The sequence below is a fragment of the Mauremys mutica genome, chromosome 6 (genome assembly GCF_020497125.1).
Source record: "Mauremys mutica isolate MM-2020 ecotype Southern chromosome 6, ASM2049712v1, whole genome shotgun sequence".
NCBI lineage: Eukaryota > Metazoa > Chordata > Testudines > Geoemydidae > Mauremys > Mauremys mutica.
In genome coordinates, this window is record NC_059077.1 from 5,010,902 (window position 1) to 5,025,899 (window position 14,998).

At 42.2% G+C, this 14,998-nt stretch overlaps 1 protein-coding gene across 4 annotated transcripts in view; it reads right to left on the reverse strand.

Annotated features, from left to right (window-relative positions):
- The window catches only part of UBE2R2 (ubiquitin conjugating enzyme E2 R2), a 102,030-nt gene that overhangs the window by 20,668 nt on the left and 66,364 nt on the right, over positions 1-14,998 (reverse strand). For all 4 annotated transcript variants that reach the window (XM_045020728.1, XM_045020726.1, XM_045020727.1 and 1 more), the window contains exon 2: positions 1,846-1,932. In XM_045020728.1, coding sequence (XP_044876663.1) covers positions 1,846-1,932 — 87 coding nt within the window. The remainder of the gene's footprint in view (positions 1-1,845; positions 1,933-14,998) is intronic.

Genomic DNA, 14,998 nt, shown 5'->3' on the forward strand with positions numbered 1-14,998 from the left:
CACAAAAATCTAATGCCATTGAAGCAGAGCCCTGAGAAAGGAAAACATCTTCGTAGCCATATGTTTAATCTCCTGTTTTAAGTTTTTAAATAAGAGGAGGCGACAAAAGCTGGAAGATTTTCCAAGTGCCACTACAAGGATACCAATCACCATGTACTATCTGAACCCAGGATAGTCCTTTGCATAAGAAAGCAGCCCCCCTCCTCAGCACCAAGAAATTAATATGGAGTATGATCTTATTTGCCAGTACAGATCTGGAAAAGCCACCAGTCAAACAGGTAATACTAAGCCATCAGCTCAATAACTAGCCTCCAGTCTAGAGAGATTACTGAGAAAACAACGTTTAAGACCATTTGTTCAGGACTGGGCATTCAGGAGCAGCACAATGCACTTCAATGTTGGAGTAAGGGCATCCAAGTCCAAGACTTGGGCTGCAGTCCTCATTCCTCAAGAGATCCAAGAAGCGTGCTCAGACCCTAGGAAGGAACGCCTTCCTCATTTTCTATTGAGCCCATTACGCAGAAGCATATATGAATATTATTCATCGTAGGAAAGACTGTATTAAGGCCATTGTTGAAAGAAGGGAGGGTTTACAAGGTAGAAAATTTTTGAAGGGGGGGAGTGGGCAGTATCCTTGGAGTGCACTTATTTCTCATGAGAGAGGACTGACAAGACTAAAGATTAAGAACAGAAATTTGTTAAGATAGTCAAAGGCGGAAGGTTCCCCAAGGATTTGTCTGGACTCCTCCACTAAAGGTCAATCTAAAATTTCAGAATAGGCTCTCAACTTCCAAACAAGACTGCTGAAGTTAGGTACTTCTGTGAATTCTGTGACATGCACACACACTGTCAAACATACAGTGCTGCTGCAAGGTCTCCAGTGGCAAAGGCTTTACAGACTAAAACATGCTAAGAAAAAGTACAGGTCATAAAAAGGAGGAAGATAAAGAGTTTCCATAAGAATCCAGAAATCCACACTAAGTGTCACATTTGTTTGCACTGACAAAGAGCTGGATCTGCCTAGAGCTGCTTCTTGGATAGGTCTCACGATGCCTGATGCAGACTGCTAAATTCCTTAACCCAAGACCAATAGTTAATTAAGACTGACATGGTACTTGAAAGATCAGGAAGTGTGATATAGTAAAAAGGGTCTCTCTAGTTTCACTAACTGCTGAAGAGGCTAGACCAACCACTATAATTTATCATGAAATTATCTACAATAGTTAGTGATGAAGAGTAAGGATTTTCTGGAGTGCAGGGGAGAGCATAACTGGAGGGAAGAGCATTCACATTTAGTTAAACGTGAGGCAAGCTTTCCCCATACATTTGAAAAATCTCAACTCTCTAGCTTGCTTACACAGTATACAACCCCAAACCCTAACAGTCGCCTATTTATTGCTTTAATACCAAAGGAAAAACAGCTTCAAAATAAGATTTAGATTAAAATTAAAAGTTCACTGTTCGTCAAATTTCTGACGAAGCCATGTCAGATAAAAAGTTGATTGGAGAAATTGCTAGCCATTAATAAGATCCCAAACGATTCTGGATGGAAAAAACAGGGAACTGCCAACATTCCAAGTAACAGCAGAGCTTCACAACTGTAGTAAATTTGAGGCAATTACACCTGGGGTTATCTGCAAGGGTTGAACACCGCTCTCTGAATTAGAGTGCTTACCAGAAAAATCTAGATTTAGCTTTTTACATATGAAGCCTAAGTTATAACAGCTAGAATGTGGCTTAATTGTGACTGAAGACAAGCAAACGTTGAATGCATTATGTAAGTCTCAAAACTAAAACCATGTCTAGTACACCTGAAGATAAAAAGAACCACTAAAAGTATCTTACCTCATAAATGTTGGGATGCCACATTTTGGTCAGGAATCTGAAGGTAGGCGGTGAATATGGATAGTCGATAGGAAATTTAATGTGAGCCTGCAACAAATAAAGTGAATCTCAGTTTTCATGTAACAGAACACATGGAGACCAGCAAATTAATCCATGTTAGTCTTTCACACTGGAAGGTTTGGTGGTCCAAAGTGATTTCAGTCTTAAAGGAAACAAAGTTGATCATTTTTTGTTAGTGCTTCAATGGCCATTAAGCACCTGACAAATCTACACAGTTTTTAGCTCCATTATTGGGTCTCGTGAGCAGAGTGGTACTTGAACAGGAGAATTTGAAGATCAGGACTGAGGTTCATTGGACTGGCAATCCTTGTAAATAGAGAGGGAAAGACAGGCAAGCAACTGCCTCAACTTCATGTAGCTCTAACTCAAGTCAAAGTCCCGAGATGTCTTAATTAACTGTTTAAATAATCACCACCGACAATTAAAAATCACTTAAGAATTCAGTGGCCAATATTATCAGTTTCCTTTTTTTAAACCTCAAAATAGGTTAAGCCTTTTGGCCCCAGTAAGAGAAATTTTCTAATGTTCCAAGCACGTTAGTGGGACTATCTGGATCACAGCATAAAGAGGTAACTAAAGAACATTTACATCAATACCTGTACACGGCACAAAGCTTGTGAATAGGCACAAGGAATATTTGTTGGCAGTTTTGAAGGACTTGGTTGGTGGAGGAAATAGAAATTCTACTTCAGGCAGACTAACTTGTCTACCAACCTGGGTATTTATACTACACTTGTTGCCGTGGCATCTGAGCACTTCACAAATTCAGGTATTCGGAGGCTTACATTTTGCAGAGCTGCGTAATCCTGCCACATAAACCAGAACCTTGATAAGAGAATTTTATTGTACTAATGGTGGGTTAGCATGCCTGAAGCCGTAGAGGAGCTTTTTTTTTTTAAATAAAAAAGTAACAAATAGACCTTTAGATTTCAACTAGATAGATTCTAGTTACAGTTAAAAACTAGAAGTGGGTACAAACCAGCATCTTAAAACTGACTCTTAAGGTTTGGTAAGGAAGCAAGGTGCATTGAAATAAAAATCCAGCCTGTTTTGCAATTTAGGTTCCTCTAGTTTAAAGCAAAACCAGCATTCTCAGTAGCTTGAATTTTTTTTTTAAGCACTTTCACAGAGTGTCCACATACAGGTAGACAGCTTGTATTATGGAAGTACAGTAATGTCAAATCCTAAGCAGAGGGGGTTTACTGGAGTATACACTTAGAAAAATGCTAACTGGATGTTCACAATATAATGCAACAGTGATCATCAGTCAGCTTCTAAGCCCATTCAACCCACAGTTCTGACATTTTATTAGAACAAGAGAGAAAAGTAGTGCTCAAGAGTCCAAATTAAATCCAGAAATAAAAAACCCAAGGTTGAGCTAGGTAGAAAGCTTGCTTGCATAATTTTGCATCTCTTGTTTGATGCCTAGCATCATTTTAGGATGTTAGGCATGTCCCAGACAACTTCAGCCTAAACTTCCTTTGATTTTTGTGCCTTCAACTTGGAGTCTTATTCTTATTTAAATGCAGAGGATTTAAAATTTGAAAACCAGTTTAGACAGGTCTATTTAACTTTGACAGGCACTTTCCCACTGCTATGTTGTATCGTATTCCATCCAGAAATCACACAGATCCAAAGACAGTGCCTTCATATAAATTATTACGCAGTTTCTGGGTTGCATGCGCAACTGTAGGGTAAACCGGGAGGCTATTTGACCACTGAACTGCTTGTTAAGACACAAACACTCCAGAATTGAACAAATTGAATGCACTGTGTACACAAAAATCAATATACACTGTAGAGCAGTGTTTTTCAAAGTACTGGGTCGCCTTGCTGATTCAAATGATAAAGATTGTTGCTGCGCAGAAGGGACCTGGAGAGGAGAGAGGTAGGGGGTGAGCAGGAATTGGGGAGGGGAGCAAGTTGGAGCTTGCAGGGCTGCTGCGGGGCCAGCTCCGTGCTGCCTGCCGAGAGGGAGAGGGACACACACACACACACACCCCTCCCCCTCCCCTGGAGCTAGCTGCTGCCAGTGGGGAGAGGGCTTGGAGGGAGTCCTGCCTGCACCCCAAACTCCTCATCCCTGGCCCCACCCCAGAGCCTGCACCCCCAGCCAGAGCCCTCACCCCCCTGCATCCCAACCCTCTGCCCCAGTCCTGAGCCCCCTCAACCCCAGCTCCGTCCTAGAGCCCTCACCCCTGCACCCCACCCTGGGCCACCTCCCACACTCCTTACCATAGGCTTACTAAGGATAGTCTTAGTTCTGTGAAGTGGGTTAAGCTGGAATGTATTGCAATATTATGATTTTATGAAAACTAGTCAAAAAGATATAATTATGTTGGGTTACAGACATCAACAATTTTCTTCAACTGGGTCATATGAGAAAAAAAAAGTTTGAAAACCACTGCTGTAGAGTGCCACACAACACTGTTGGGGTAGCAGATAAAAAGTATACATTAGGGAACCACTTTTAAAAATCTATCAACTGCCTACGCATCAAATTTACATTGTAACCAGTCATGTCTTCACAAAAGATCAGAAGGCTACAGAATTTGGAAACAAGCAATTATTTCCTGCTCCATTTTATTTAGCTAAATTGAAGTACTGAGTACAGAGATGCTCTAGTGTAGCAACCCAGATACAGAAATTGGCTTTTCCAGTGAATAGCTCTTTAGCACTAGAGGTCAGAATTTCACTGTGCCAGCTGTTCAAGCTGTAGTCAGAAGGATTAAGTGCACTGGGGAAACCCAAATGATCACTGTAAAATTCCCCAATTTTTTTTTAGCTCACTTTCACCTCTCCTCCTCCTCCTGATCATTGGCTTGAAAAGTGAAACTGAACTCATATCCAGGACATTCATTAGAATTTTCACAAACAGGTTTCCAGGTATTACTCAGCATTTTACTTTCCTAATAGAAATGATCAGTTTAAAGCAGCTTTCTACCACTTGAGCATTAATATATTTCATTTGAACTGGTGAAGGAAACCAGGAGTTTCAGGAGCAAGCTGCCACATAGCTGGTGAAGACTCACTAATCGCCATAGCTGGGAATCCAGCATCATCACAAACTGCCATTTAAAATATTTCCTGGATTAAATACGTCAGAAGACCAAGGATTATATAAAGCTCATTTTTGAGTGACTGTCTTACTTGTGGCAAATAAGTTTATACAACCCCACTGACCTGTGAAGAATGGAAGATATTTGGATACTTTTTACGCGACATACCCTGAACTGGGTTAAGATAGGTTCTACTGTATATATTGTCAGAGTAGCACAGATCTGAGGCAGTATACCTTTGGTTAAATTCCAAGTGGAATTTATTTTTTAGAGTGAGTATCCAGAAAGCCCCAATACACAAATCTGGAAAAAACATTTGATACCCAATATTCCTCCCCCCCCGGCGCGCGCGCACACACACACAGACACACCCCGCCAGCAAGCTGTTGAGCCATTTTAAGTTTACCTTAAACCAACTATAGAAAGGGACCAGAGCAAATCCTAGATTTCAGAGATCTGAACACTTAACTTCCCTCACTATAGTTCTTGGAAACACTTGAAGATGTAGCAGGATGGAAAGTAGAAGTCAGGATTAGATCTGTGCTTTGCCAATTCCGAGGCACATGTTAGTTAAGAGGTTCTAAGGGGTAAATTAAACATCACTATGATATTATGCTTGATAAAATAGGATGGAATCTGCAGCCAACCCATGTAATTATTTGACATACACAGTCTCTTCAACTAGATTGCTGACACACTACACTATGCAATTTAAATACATTTGTAGAAAAAGCATGGCTATTTTAGTGGATTGCTTCCTGTTTATTGCCCTACATGTTCCAGATGCTGTCAGTGTTCCATATTTGAAGTACATTATTTGGCTTTGCCTGCATTTTCCTGCTACTCTATTCCTTTATATTTAAAATGGGTCAAACAAAGCACATGCACATAGGGAAGCCATTCAAGGGAAACCTCAGAAAGCAATTGTCAGCTAAGTTAACCATTTAGATATATTACAGTAAAAGCAGTTTTATCCAGCATGTTGTGGAAATGGGGGGGTGCTGGTAAGTGAAAAATGGCAGTTAGAGGTAGGGAGTTTGGGGGCAGGGCTGGGGTGCAGGAGGAGGTGTGGGTCACGGGCTCTGGGAGGGAGTTTGGGTGTGGGAGGAGGCTTGGGGCATAGGTGCCGGATCTGGAGGCAGCTCAACTGGGGCAGCTCTGACCTCTCCCAGCTGCTCCTAGGCAGAGGCATGGCAGACAGCTCTGCCCCTGCCCCGAGAACTGCCTCCACAGCTCCCATTGGCCAGGAACAGCAACCAATGGGAGCTGCATGGGCAGCAGCTGAGGCAGCGCACAGCGCCTGCCGTGCCTCCACCTAAGAGCAGCCGGGACAGTTTGCTGCTTGCAGGGAACTGCCCAAGGTGAACAGCCCCCTGGATCAGGCACCCCACCTTGCATGCAAACTCCCTCCCAGAGCCCGCATTCCACACCCCCTCCCACATCCCAACCTCCTGCTAGTTCCGCACCAACCAGATTATAATCTGGACTGTCAATGAAGATCAGAAATGACCGTTTATAGAGTTTTCCAGTTGAAGTGCTGGATAAAACGGCTTTTACTGTGCATTTGTTTTTAAAAGTGTTTACTAAAAAAATTTCTAGTCAGTTTTTAAATGCATTCGGAGAGCCAATCAATATGGGTAGAGTGTGGTAGTTACCGTTGCTTTTCATTTCTAGAACTGTTAAGTACTTACCCCATCCAAAATATTTACCTACCACTGTCCCCTCTATGACCAGTATTAATATGAACATATTACTCTAACACAACAGTTAAAATTTGTTGAGGAAAAGTGCATGGTTTTTTTTTTTTTTTTGCATAAAAGTACTCAAGACTACTGAGCTGATTTTCAGATGTGCAGAGGACCAGCAGTTTCCACAGCAATCAATTGGAGCTGCAAATGCTCAGCACCTCTGAAAATAATTTTTTTTAAAAAAAGCTACATTCTCTATAATAAAATGTTAGGTCTTGCTTTTTATTCCCAACACTCTTTACAAGCTATGAACATGCAGCATCACTGAAACTTAGCTTCCTCTGAGGTGCAGAACAGCAGACAGCCTAACTTAAAAAAAAAAAAAATCGATCTTAAATTTACACTGTTCCAGGTTGGGGGGGGGGAGGGGGGCCGTGTGCATGGGCACTGAATGTATGATGTTCTTTGCATCTCAGTGTGAAGATACTAATGCACAATGAATACCTTCTGCCATGCTTACACTAAAAGTAACATGTAGTAGCTTTCCAAAAGACAACTAATTATTTATTCATACTACAACATGCCTCATTAGCTACATAGGTTTCTTAATAGGGTGGTATGGAGGGACAAGGGCAGGTGATGGCAGTTTAGAAATGTATTACCCACTAATAGTGTTGTATAAAAAACCATCACTGAAACTGTTGACATTTCTAGATACTTTCAACTCAACTTCTGCCTCCTAGAAAAGGCACTTAACTTCTGTTTGAAGAGGACTATGTTAAAGTGACCTTGGAACCTTTCAGTTTGCACCCACAGCGTTAACACAGCAGTTACAGCACAGCACTTGATCCCACGCAGCTATTCACATCCCTGTAGTCCAAACAAGCCCTTAGTCTCCATTTATGTCAACTGTTTTATTGTAATCAGTAAAACCCTTTTTAAAAAAACAAAACTTACTACACAAAGTTATTGCTGTTTCAGGTAAGCTCAGGAGAAAGCATAAAACTCAAGCATGTTAGCTTATGCACTTCATACGCAAGATGATACTGCAAGGGCTACTGTTGTAACAAATTTATCTCTTTAGTTCAGTGGTTCTCAACCTTTCCCAATTACTGGACTCCTTTCAGAAGTTTGATTTGTCTCATGTACCCCAAGTTTCATTTAACTTAAAAACGACTTGCTTACAAAATCAGACCTAAAAATACAAAAAAGTGTCACAGCACACTATTACTGAAAAATTGCTTACTTTTTCCTTTACCATATAATTCTAAAATCAATTGGAATATAAATATTGTACTTAGATTTCAGTGTCTAGCATATAGAGCAGTATAAACAAGTCATTGTCTGTATGAAATTTTAGTTTGTCCTGACTTGCTAGTTTTTGGGTTTTTTTATGTAGCCTGTTGTAAAGTATCTACATGAGCTGATACCTCCTGAAAGACCTCTTCATATCCCCAAGGGCACATGTACCCCTGGTTGAGAACTACTGCTTTAGTTTATCTCACAGCGTGCACAACTGTCAGCCAATAGTTTGGATTACATCCAATTCCTTCATGTGTAAAGGACTTAACCACTACTAAGGCCCAAAGTGCTTGTTTACAGAAAGGGTTCTCTCAGCAATCAAATGTTTGTTAATTTTAGGTTTTCACTTTAAAACACATATTTGATGTTTCCCAGCAGTTAACTGGAATATTGGCACGGATGATTTCCCACTTCTGTTCCAGCCAGTTCTCTTATGCTATTAGTAACCCAGTCTTTCCACACCAGAACAAACAAAAATTAAAGCAACTTTGTACTCATCCATTTGCGCAGTGCAAATTAAATGTTTTCATCTTCATAAGTGCGGGCAGATTGTGCTACAGTAATTCAAAATTTTGAAATAGATGGGAAATTCTCATTTGGACAACTGAAAGTTTGGGTATTTCAGTTGAGCGAAACTAAGGCAGAGAATTCCCATCAATGATTTATTATGTACTGGCGGAGTCTTCAGTTGTCTGCTCATATCAGACCGTGGGACTAGTGCTCAAATATCAGTGGCCAAAGTATACACGGTACTTCTACAGACTAACAATTTTTAGCATAGGTAAACAGTGCAATGACCGCTAAGTATGCTGCAAGTAAGCAGGAAACTCAGGCTTCCACCTATACACCTTGTTTTCAGCAGTTGCATTCCAGAGGAAAGCCTTCAGCCAAAATGGCTGTATCTGCACAGCACATACTTAACACAAGGCACAAGGCCAACAGAAGTACAGGAACTATATAAACCACTGCTATGTTAATTTTAATATCGTCCCACAAAATGCCTTATTGCTGGTTGGTGCATCACAACTTTTTAAAACTCACCTAATGGATTTGCTCTTCCACATTAAGCTGGATTATTGAAATGTGGTGTTTAATACTACATCCTGGAAAACATTTAGTGGAGGTCATCTTAAGTATTAACAGTCCATTTAGCAAGTCAGTCAAGAAGCGGAAGCACCTTGATGCTGTCCAACTTCAGAACCTGCAAGACCACCATTACTATTAAAACTAGCTAGGCTGACTTGCCATTAATACAAAGTAGTGGGTCACACACTTTGTAGTTTGTGTAGGCCAAGCTCACTAAACACACCAGGGGTTCCTTGCATCCTTACATTCCACCCAACAAGCTCCCTGTATTGCCACCCTCCCGATCCCCCTCTATTTCAGGGATTCTGCAAAAATTTCCCCACTTCCTCCCTGATGCTTTGGCTTTTGCCCCTCCATTCTCCTTTAGGAGGGTCCTGCCTTCTTCCCCACCATACCTGGCGCTCTGTCTCCTCCTCCTCCCCCCCAACCCATTTCCATCTCCCACCACAGCAGGGTCCCTGTTCCCTCCATTCCCACCTTCACCCATGCCAATGGCTTAGTGTCTCCCCCCAACCCTGGATTGGAAAGGAGGAGTGGATGACTGGTGTCCTACCCCTACAGACCAGGAAGGGCACTAGGAGAGAGGACACTTCATTCCTTCCTCTTACTTCTTCTGGCTGTCCCTGCTGACTGAGCATCCACGTCACACAGCTTCCAGCAGGGAGAGCTCGGATCTCTCTTCTGTCTGGGAGATAAGTCATCCAGGGCATCACATGCTGAATACTATCAGGACCAGATGGAGCGGAATTGTTATGCTAGAAGGTACTAAATAGGTGCCAGACACCAGTGGTTTGATCTATAGACAACTGCAGAGGTACCTGAAGCAGTGACTGTGCTAAACAGATGACAGCAGCTCAATGTATCACCCATTTCCCCTAAAATCAATTGCATTCTGCTCATTGATACCTAGAACGTTCCCTGGAATTTTGGAATTGATCCGATGTGGCATTCAAACACTACTGCATTACACACAGAAATGCTGTCAAGTTGAGTGCAAGGTCTTTGCAAGCCTCTCCAATAAAAAGTTGTTCCCAGTGATGTATGTAGTGAGCTATACACCAGCTTTTCACCCCGGGTCCTAAGTTTCAAGTCCTGATTGAAATCATGCCTGAACATGAGTTCCCAGTATAGCACCTGACTTCACCCATAATTTACTTCACTTTTCAGACATCACATTAAACTAAAGTAGTACAATCAGAAAGTATCAAGTCGGAGTTCTATTAGAGACAGCTTGGCTTTCAACTATGCATGCCAGAAAAAACAAGTGGTTGAATGAATTCAAACAAGACAGCCAGCCAAATTAGTTCTGGGAATCTTGAATGAAGATGCTCATTACATAGAACTAGAAAGCAACTGTTTAACACAGGATATGCACTCCCGAAGATAATCCATAAAGGAAAAAATTGGGATTGTATCAAGTTTTGCTGCTTTATGATTATAAAGGTGACCTGTAATTCACAGTCTAATCTGGAAGACTAAAGATCTAGTGAAACATCACAGGAAATGAAAGTTAAGCTATTGGAAGGATGAAGGAAATTTTAGTCAAACTGTTGGTTGTTTACACACCACCAAAAAGTTTAAAACTTCCATGATAAACCTTTGTTGAACACCTACAACCCTTGCTCTTCTACAATTAAGGTGAATAACTCATGATACACACAAAAACCACCTTGCCTACTGTTCCTCATCCACAAGGTCCACTAGGAAAACCCATTTGGACACTCATAGCATTTTCCAGGTAAAAACCCTGTTGAAAAGTGTCCTTTATACATTTTAAAATAACGGATAAATCCTTTTTTGTAGGTCATTTAAACACAAAGTGAACCTTTTATATTAAGTTACAAGCGTTTTGAGAATGGAACCATGTTATAGGTTTGCACAGTGCCTAACACAATGGGGCCCCGATTCTGATTAAAGCATCTAGGAACTATTATAATAGCAACATTACAATTTACAAATTAAGAGTTTTACTATTATTGTGTTGTAATTTGTAAATTTTACAAGCAAGAAATAGCCTATAGAAAATGTCCACTTTCAGTAAATACTATGTCTGTCTTCAATTCATATTTATGGGTAGTTATGGCTTTTGTGATTGTTAAATACTCTAATGGTTTTGGGCAGTGTTAAATTCGACAGGAAATGGACAAATAAGGCAGCAAGTCCACATACTGACCAAGTTCAAAGTTACAGCTGCACCATACTTACAAAATCAGGGTAAAAATATAGTCCGATAGGAGAATGGCGCACAAGTGACATACATATTTTCCTCATTTCTCACGTCTGGACTGTCTTTAGGGGATCTGTGTAAACTGAGCCACATTTGGTCCTTTCCTCCAAGTGTCATGAACAAGGAATGGGTGAAGAGCTGAGCAGTTATTCTGTCATTTCCCTACACTCTAACTCAAAGAGAAGGAACAATTTATTTTTTTAAAATGGTTCTCCCTTTTGTGTCAGAGGAGTCAAGCTCAGATATTTTAGTCTTTGTGATGTATTACAGCTCTTAATCTTCATTTACAAACTCCTGAGCTAATCAGAAACTTAATCTGGGGCAAATCAGTAGAATGTTTAGGATCTTAAAGAAATTTTCAGTTAAGTCACTTCTACCTTCGAGTGAAATTTTATTAGAGATAGTTCACAGTATTGCCAAACTAAATATTGCTACTAGGTATGAATTATAGGACAGCTGATTCAAATGCTGATGAGTCAAGGATAAACTGCTCTTGAAATACCAGAGGTCAACTAAAGGCACTATCTGCAGTAAGACTACATTTACTGTGATAACTCATGGTCAGCTTCCTTACATTAGATAGGTGTTCAGCCTTAAACATAGCAAATGTATCTTTAAAATATTTTAGTTTTGACATCTTGCTGTAGAGCTGTTTAAAATGGCAGAGGTATGCTGAAAGCAGAATGACCTGCCTCCCTTGATAATAGGCCAACTGCATATTCCTGAAACAGTGCCCTTCCCCTACCACGCTATTTATTCTTGTTGCTTTGTCAGCACTGGGATCAGCACATGGCTACCATTGCCTGTATTAACCAAGCCAACTCTGCAATGCCCATTTTTCAATACAAAGCCTTCCTAGCTCAGCAGTATACACTACCAATAAGAACTGGACAAAGCAAGGGCCTATTTCAAAGCTGGGCCGGACTAGTGAACTGTTGAGAGAGTTATATCCCAGGCTCAAAGTGAGCTGTGTTCACATACACACTTTTCAGCAGCACCAGCAGGAAAAGGGGGGAAAAAGGGAAAACTGCAATTAAAGCACATGGGAAAGAAAAATGACAGTTATTTGGTTCCTTCTGTACTACAAATCACTAACCTAGAAGCTCTGCAGCACATGTTCTGTAGTTAGTGTTGAAACCTTAAGCCAAAGATGATTTCACATAATACAGCCAATATCATAGTAAAAATGGTGATTTGTTATAAATGTAGTTCATAGAATCATAGAATATCAGATTCTGTCACATGCAGCAAGACAGACATTTTAACCATTGGAGGTCTGAATCATAGACTATCAGGGTTGGAAGGGACCTCAGGAGGTCATCTAGTCCAACCCCCTACTCAAAGTAGGACCAATCCCCAAATGGCCCCCTCAAGGATTGAACTCTTAACCCTGGGTTTAGCAGGCCAATGCTCAAAACCACTGAGCTATCCCTTCCCTCCTCCTAGTTCAGCATAGGCAGCCCAGAAAGGGAAATTAAGTGCAAATAGGATTAAAAGTTGAAATCTAGCTTTTAATAAAATACATAGATACTACGATTAGAATTTTTTGCAGGTCAGAATGAAGGTATGTGGCAAGCTATATATGCCATGCTTTTACTATGTCAATCTCAAAGCTTTAGCAACCTTTCAAAAACAGACATTTACAGAAGGACTTTACTGGTCCCCCCGCCCCATCAACAAAATAAGGTATTGTTCCCACTCCATCACAAATCTAAAAGGGAACATTTGAAATACTTGAGTTAAGGTTTAGATTGATCAAAATATTTTAGACTCAGTTAAGACTCAAAGTGACTATTATGGTAATCTAGTATCTGGCATTCTGCATAGGGTGACCAGACAGCAAGTGTGAAATATCGAGACGGGGATGGGGGGTAATAGGCAAGACAAAACCCCAAGTATCAGGACATCTGGTCACTTTAATTCTGCATAACTGTCCAGAGAATATCATTGAACTTGGTTCCCACCTACCCTCCTACACTTGCAAGAATTTAAATCTATTTGTTTATTTAGTTTTGAAATTTGACCAGTAACAGCATCTTTGTTTGGAGCAATCATTGGTCCTGAATGCTTCCCCCAAATGTGTAATCTACAAGCGTGCCTATTGCCTTAACTAGTCCATGGACCCTATCTCTGCTCAAATTCTTCTACATCATGTCTTACTATTTCCCTCCCTTCCTCTAATGGAAATACCTTTTTATGGTCTTCCCAAAGCCTTGTTCTCCAGGCTTCAGGGTGTCAGTTCCAAGTCTTTTGCTTCATGTGAGGGAGAGGACAAAGTACATTTGTGGCCCATATGTTTTTACAGATGGATACTGAGTACATACACTTCAGAGTTCCCCATCCTCTCCAAAGCCCTAAGACAATCTTACATCATCCACTGATATATCTTTGCTTTGAAAGTTAGGCTTGGCAAATGAGGGCAGGAATCCTCAACGAATTTCAAACTCATTTGCATGCTTTGACTGAAGAACTTCCATGAACACTTAAGCGTTGCCAAAAGTGGTAGTTTAGTAGAGTGGTTCTCTTACTCAGACAAGAATATAATTAAGTCTTCAAGGTGACTACACAAGAACTTTGAAGTTGACCAAAAAAAAAAAAAAAAATAGGACAGAGCCCAATAGGCTTTAAACTTATCCTCAGCTATAGGTAGCATAGAATCATAGGACTGGGAAGGACCTTGAGAGGTCTTCTAGTCCAGTCCTCTGCACTCAAGGCAGGACCAAGTATTATCTAGACCAGGGGAGGGCAAACCACGGCCCACGGGCCGGATCCGGCCCCTCAGGGCTTTGGATCCAGCCCGTGGGATTGCCCCCCATGGTGCTGCAGGCCCCACACCGGTCTCAGAAGCGGCCGGCACCACTTCTCTGCAGCCCCCCAGGAGCGGGGGGGCAGAGGGCTCCATGTGTTGCCCTTGCCGCCAGGCACTGCCTCCCGCAGCTCCCATTGGTTGGGAACGGGGAACCATGGCCAATGGGAGCTTTGGGGGAGGTACCTGGAGGCGCGGCAAGGGCAGCACATGCGGAGCCCTCCACCCCTCTTCCCCCAGGGGCCACAGCGCTTTCCGGAACGGCGCAGCGTGGGGCCAGGGCAGGCGTGCAGGGAGCCTACCCTGGCCCCGGTTCGCACCGCTGCCACCCCAGAGCCACTTTAGGTAAGTGGCACGGGCCGGAGCCCAAACCCCTCCTGCACCCCGCCCCCCAACTCCCTGTCCTAAGCCCTCTGCCTGCACCTCCCACCCCTCCTGCACCCCTACCCCCTGCCCTGAGCCCCCTCTCGCACTCGGCACCCCTCCTGCACGCCAACCCCCTTCCGAGCTCCCTCATATGCCCTGCACCCCTCCTCTGCCCCAATCCCTTGCCCTGAGCCCCTTCCTGCACACCACACCCCCTCCCACATCCCATACTCCCTCTTGCACCCCAACCCCCGCCCCGGCCCTGCATACAATTTCCCCACCCAGATGTGGCCCTCGGCCCAAAAAGTTTACCCACCCCTGATCTAGACCATCTCTGATAGGTGTTTGTCCAACCTGCTCTTACAAAATCTCCAATGATGGCAATTCCACAACCTCCCTGGGCAATTTATTCTAGTGCTTAACCACTCTGACAGGAAGATTTTCCTAAGGTCCAACCTAAACTGCCCTTGTTGCAGTTTAAGCCCATTGCTTCTTCTCCTATCCTCAGGAGTTAAGAATTGTTGTTTCTCTCCCTCCTTTTTGTAACATCCTTTTATAT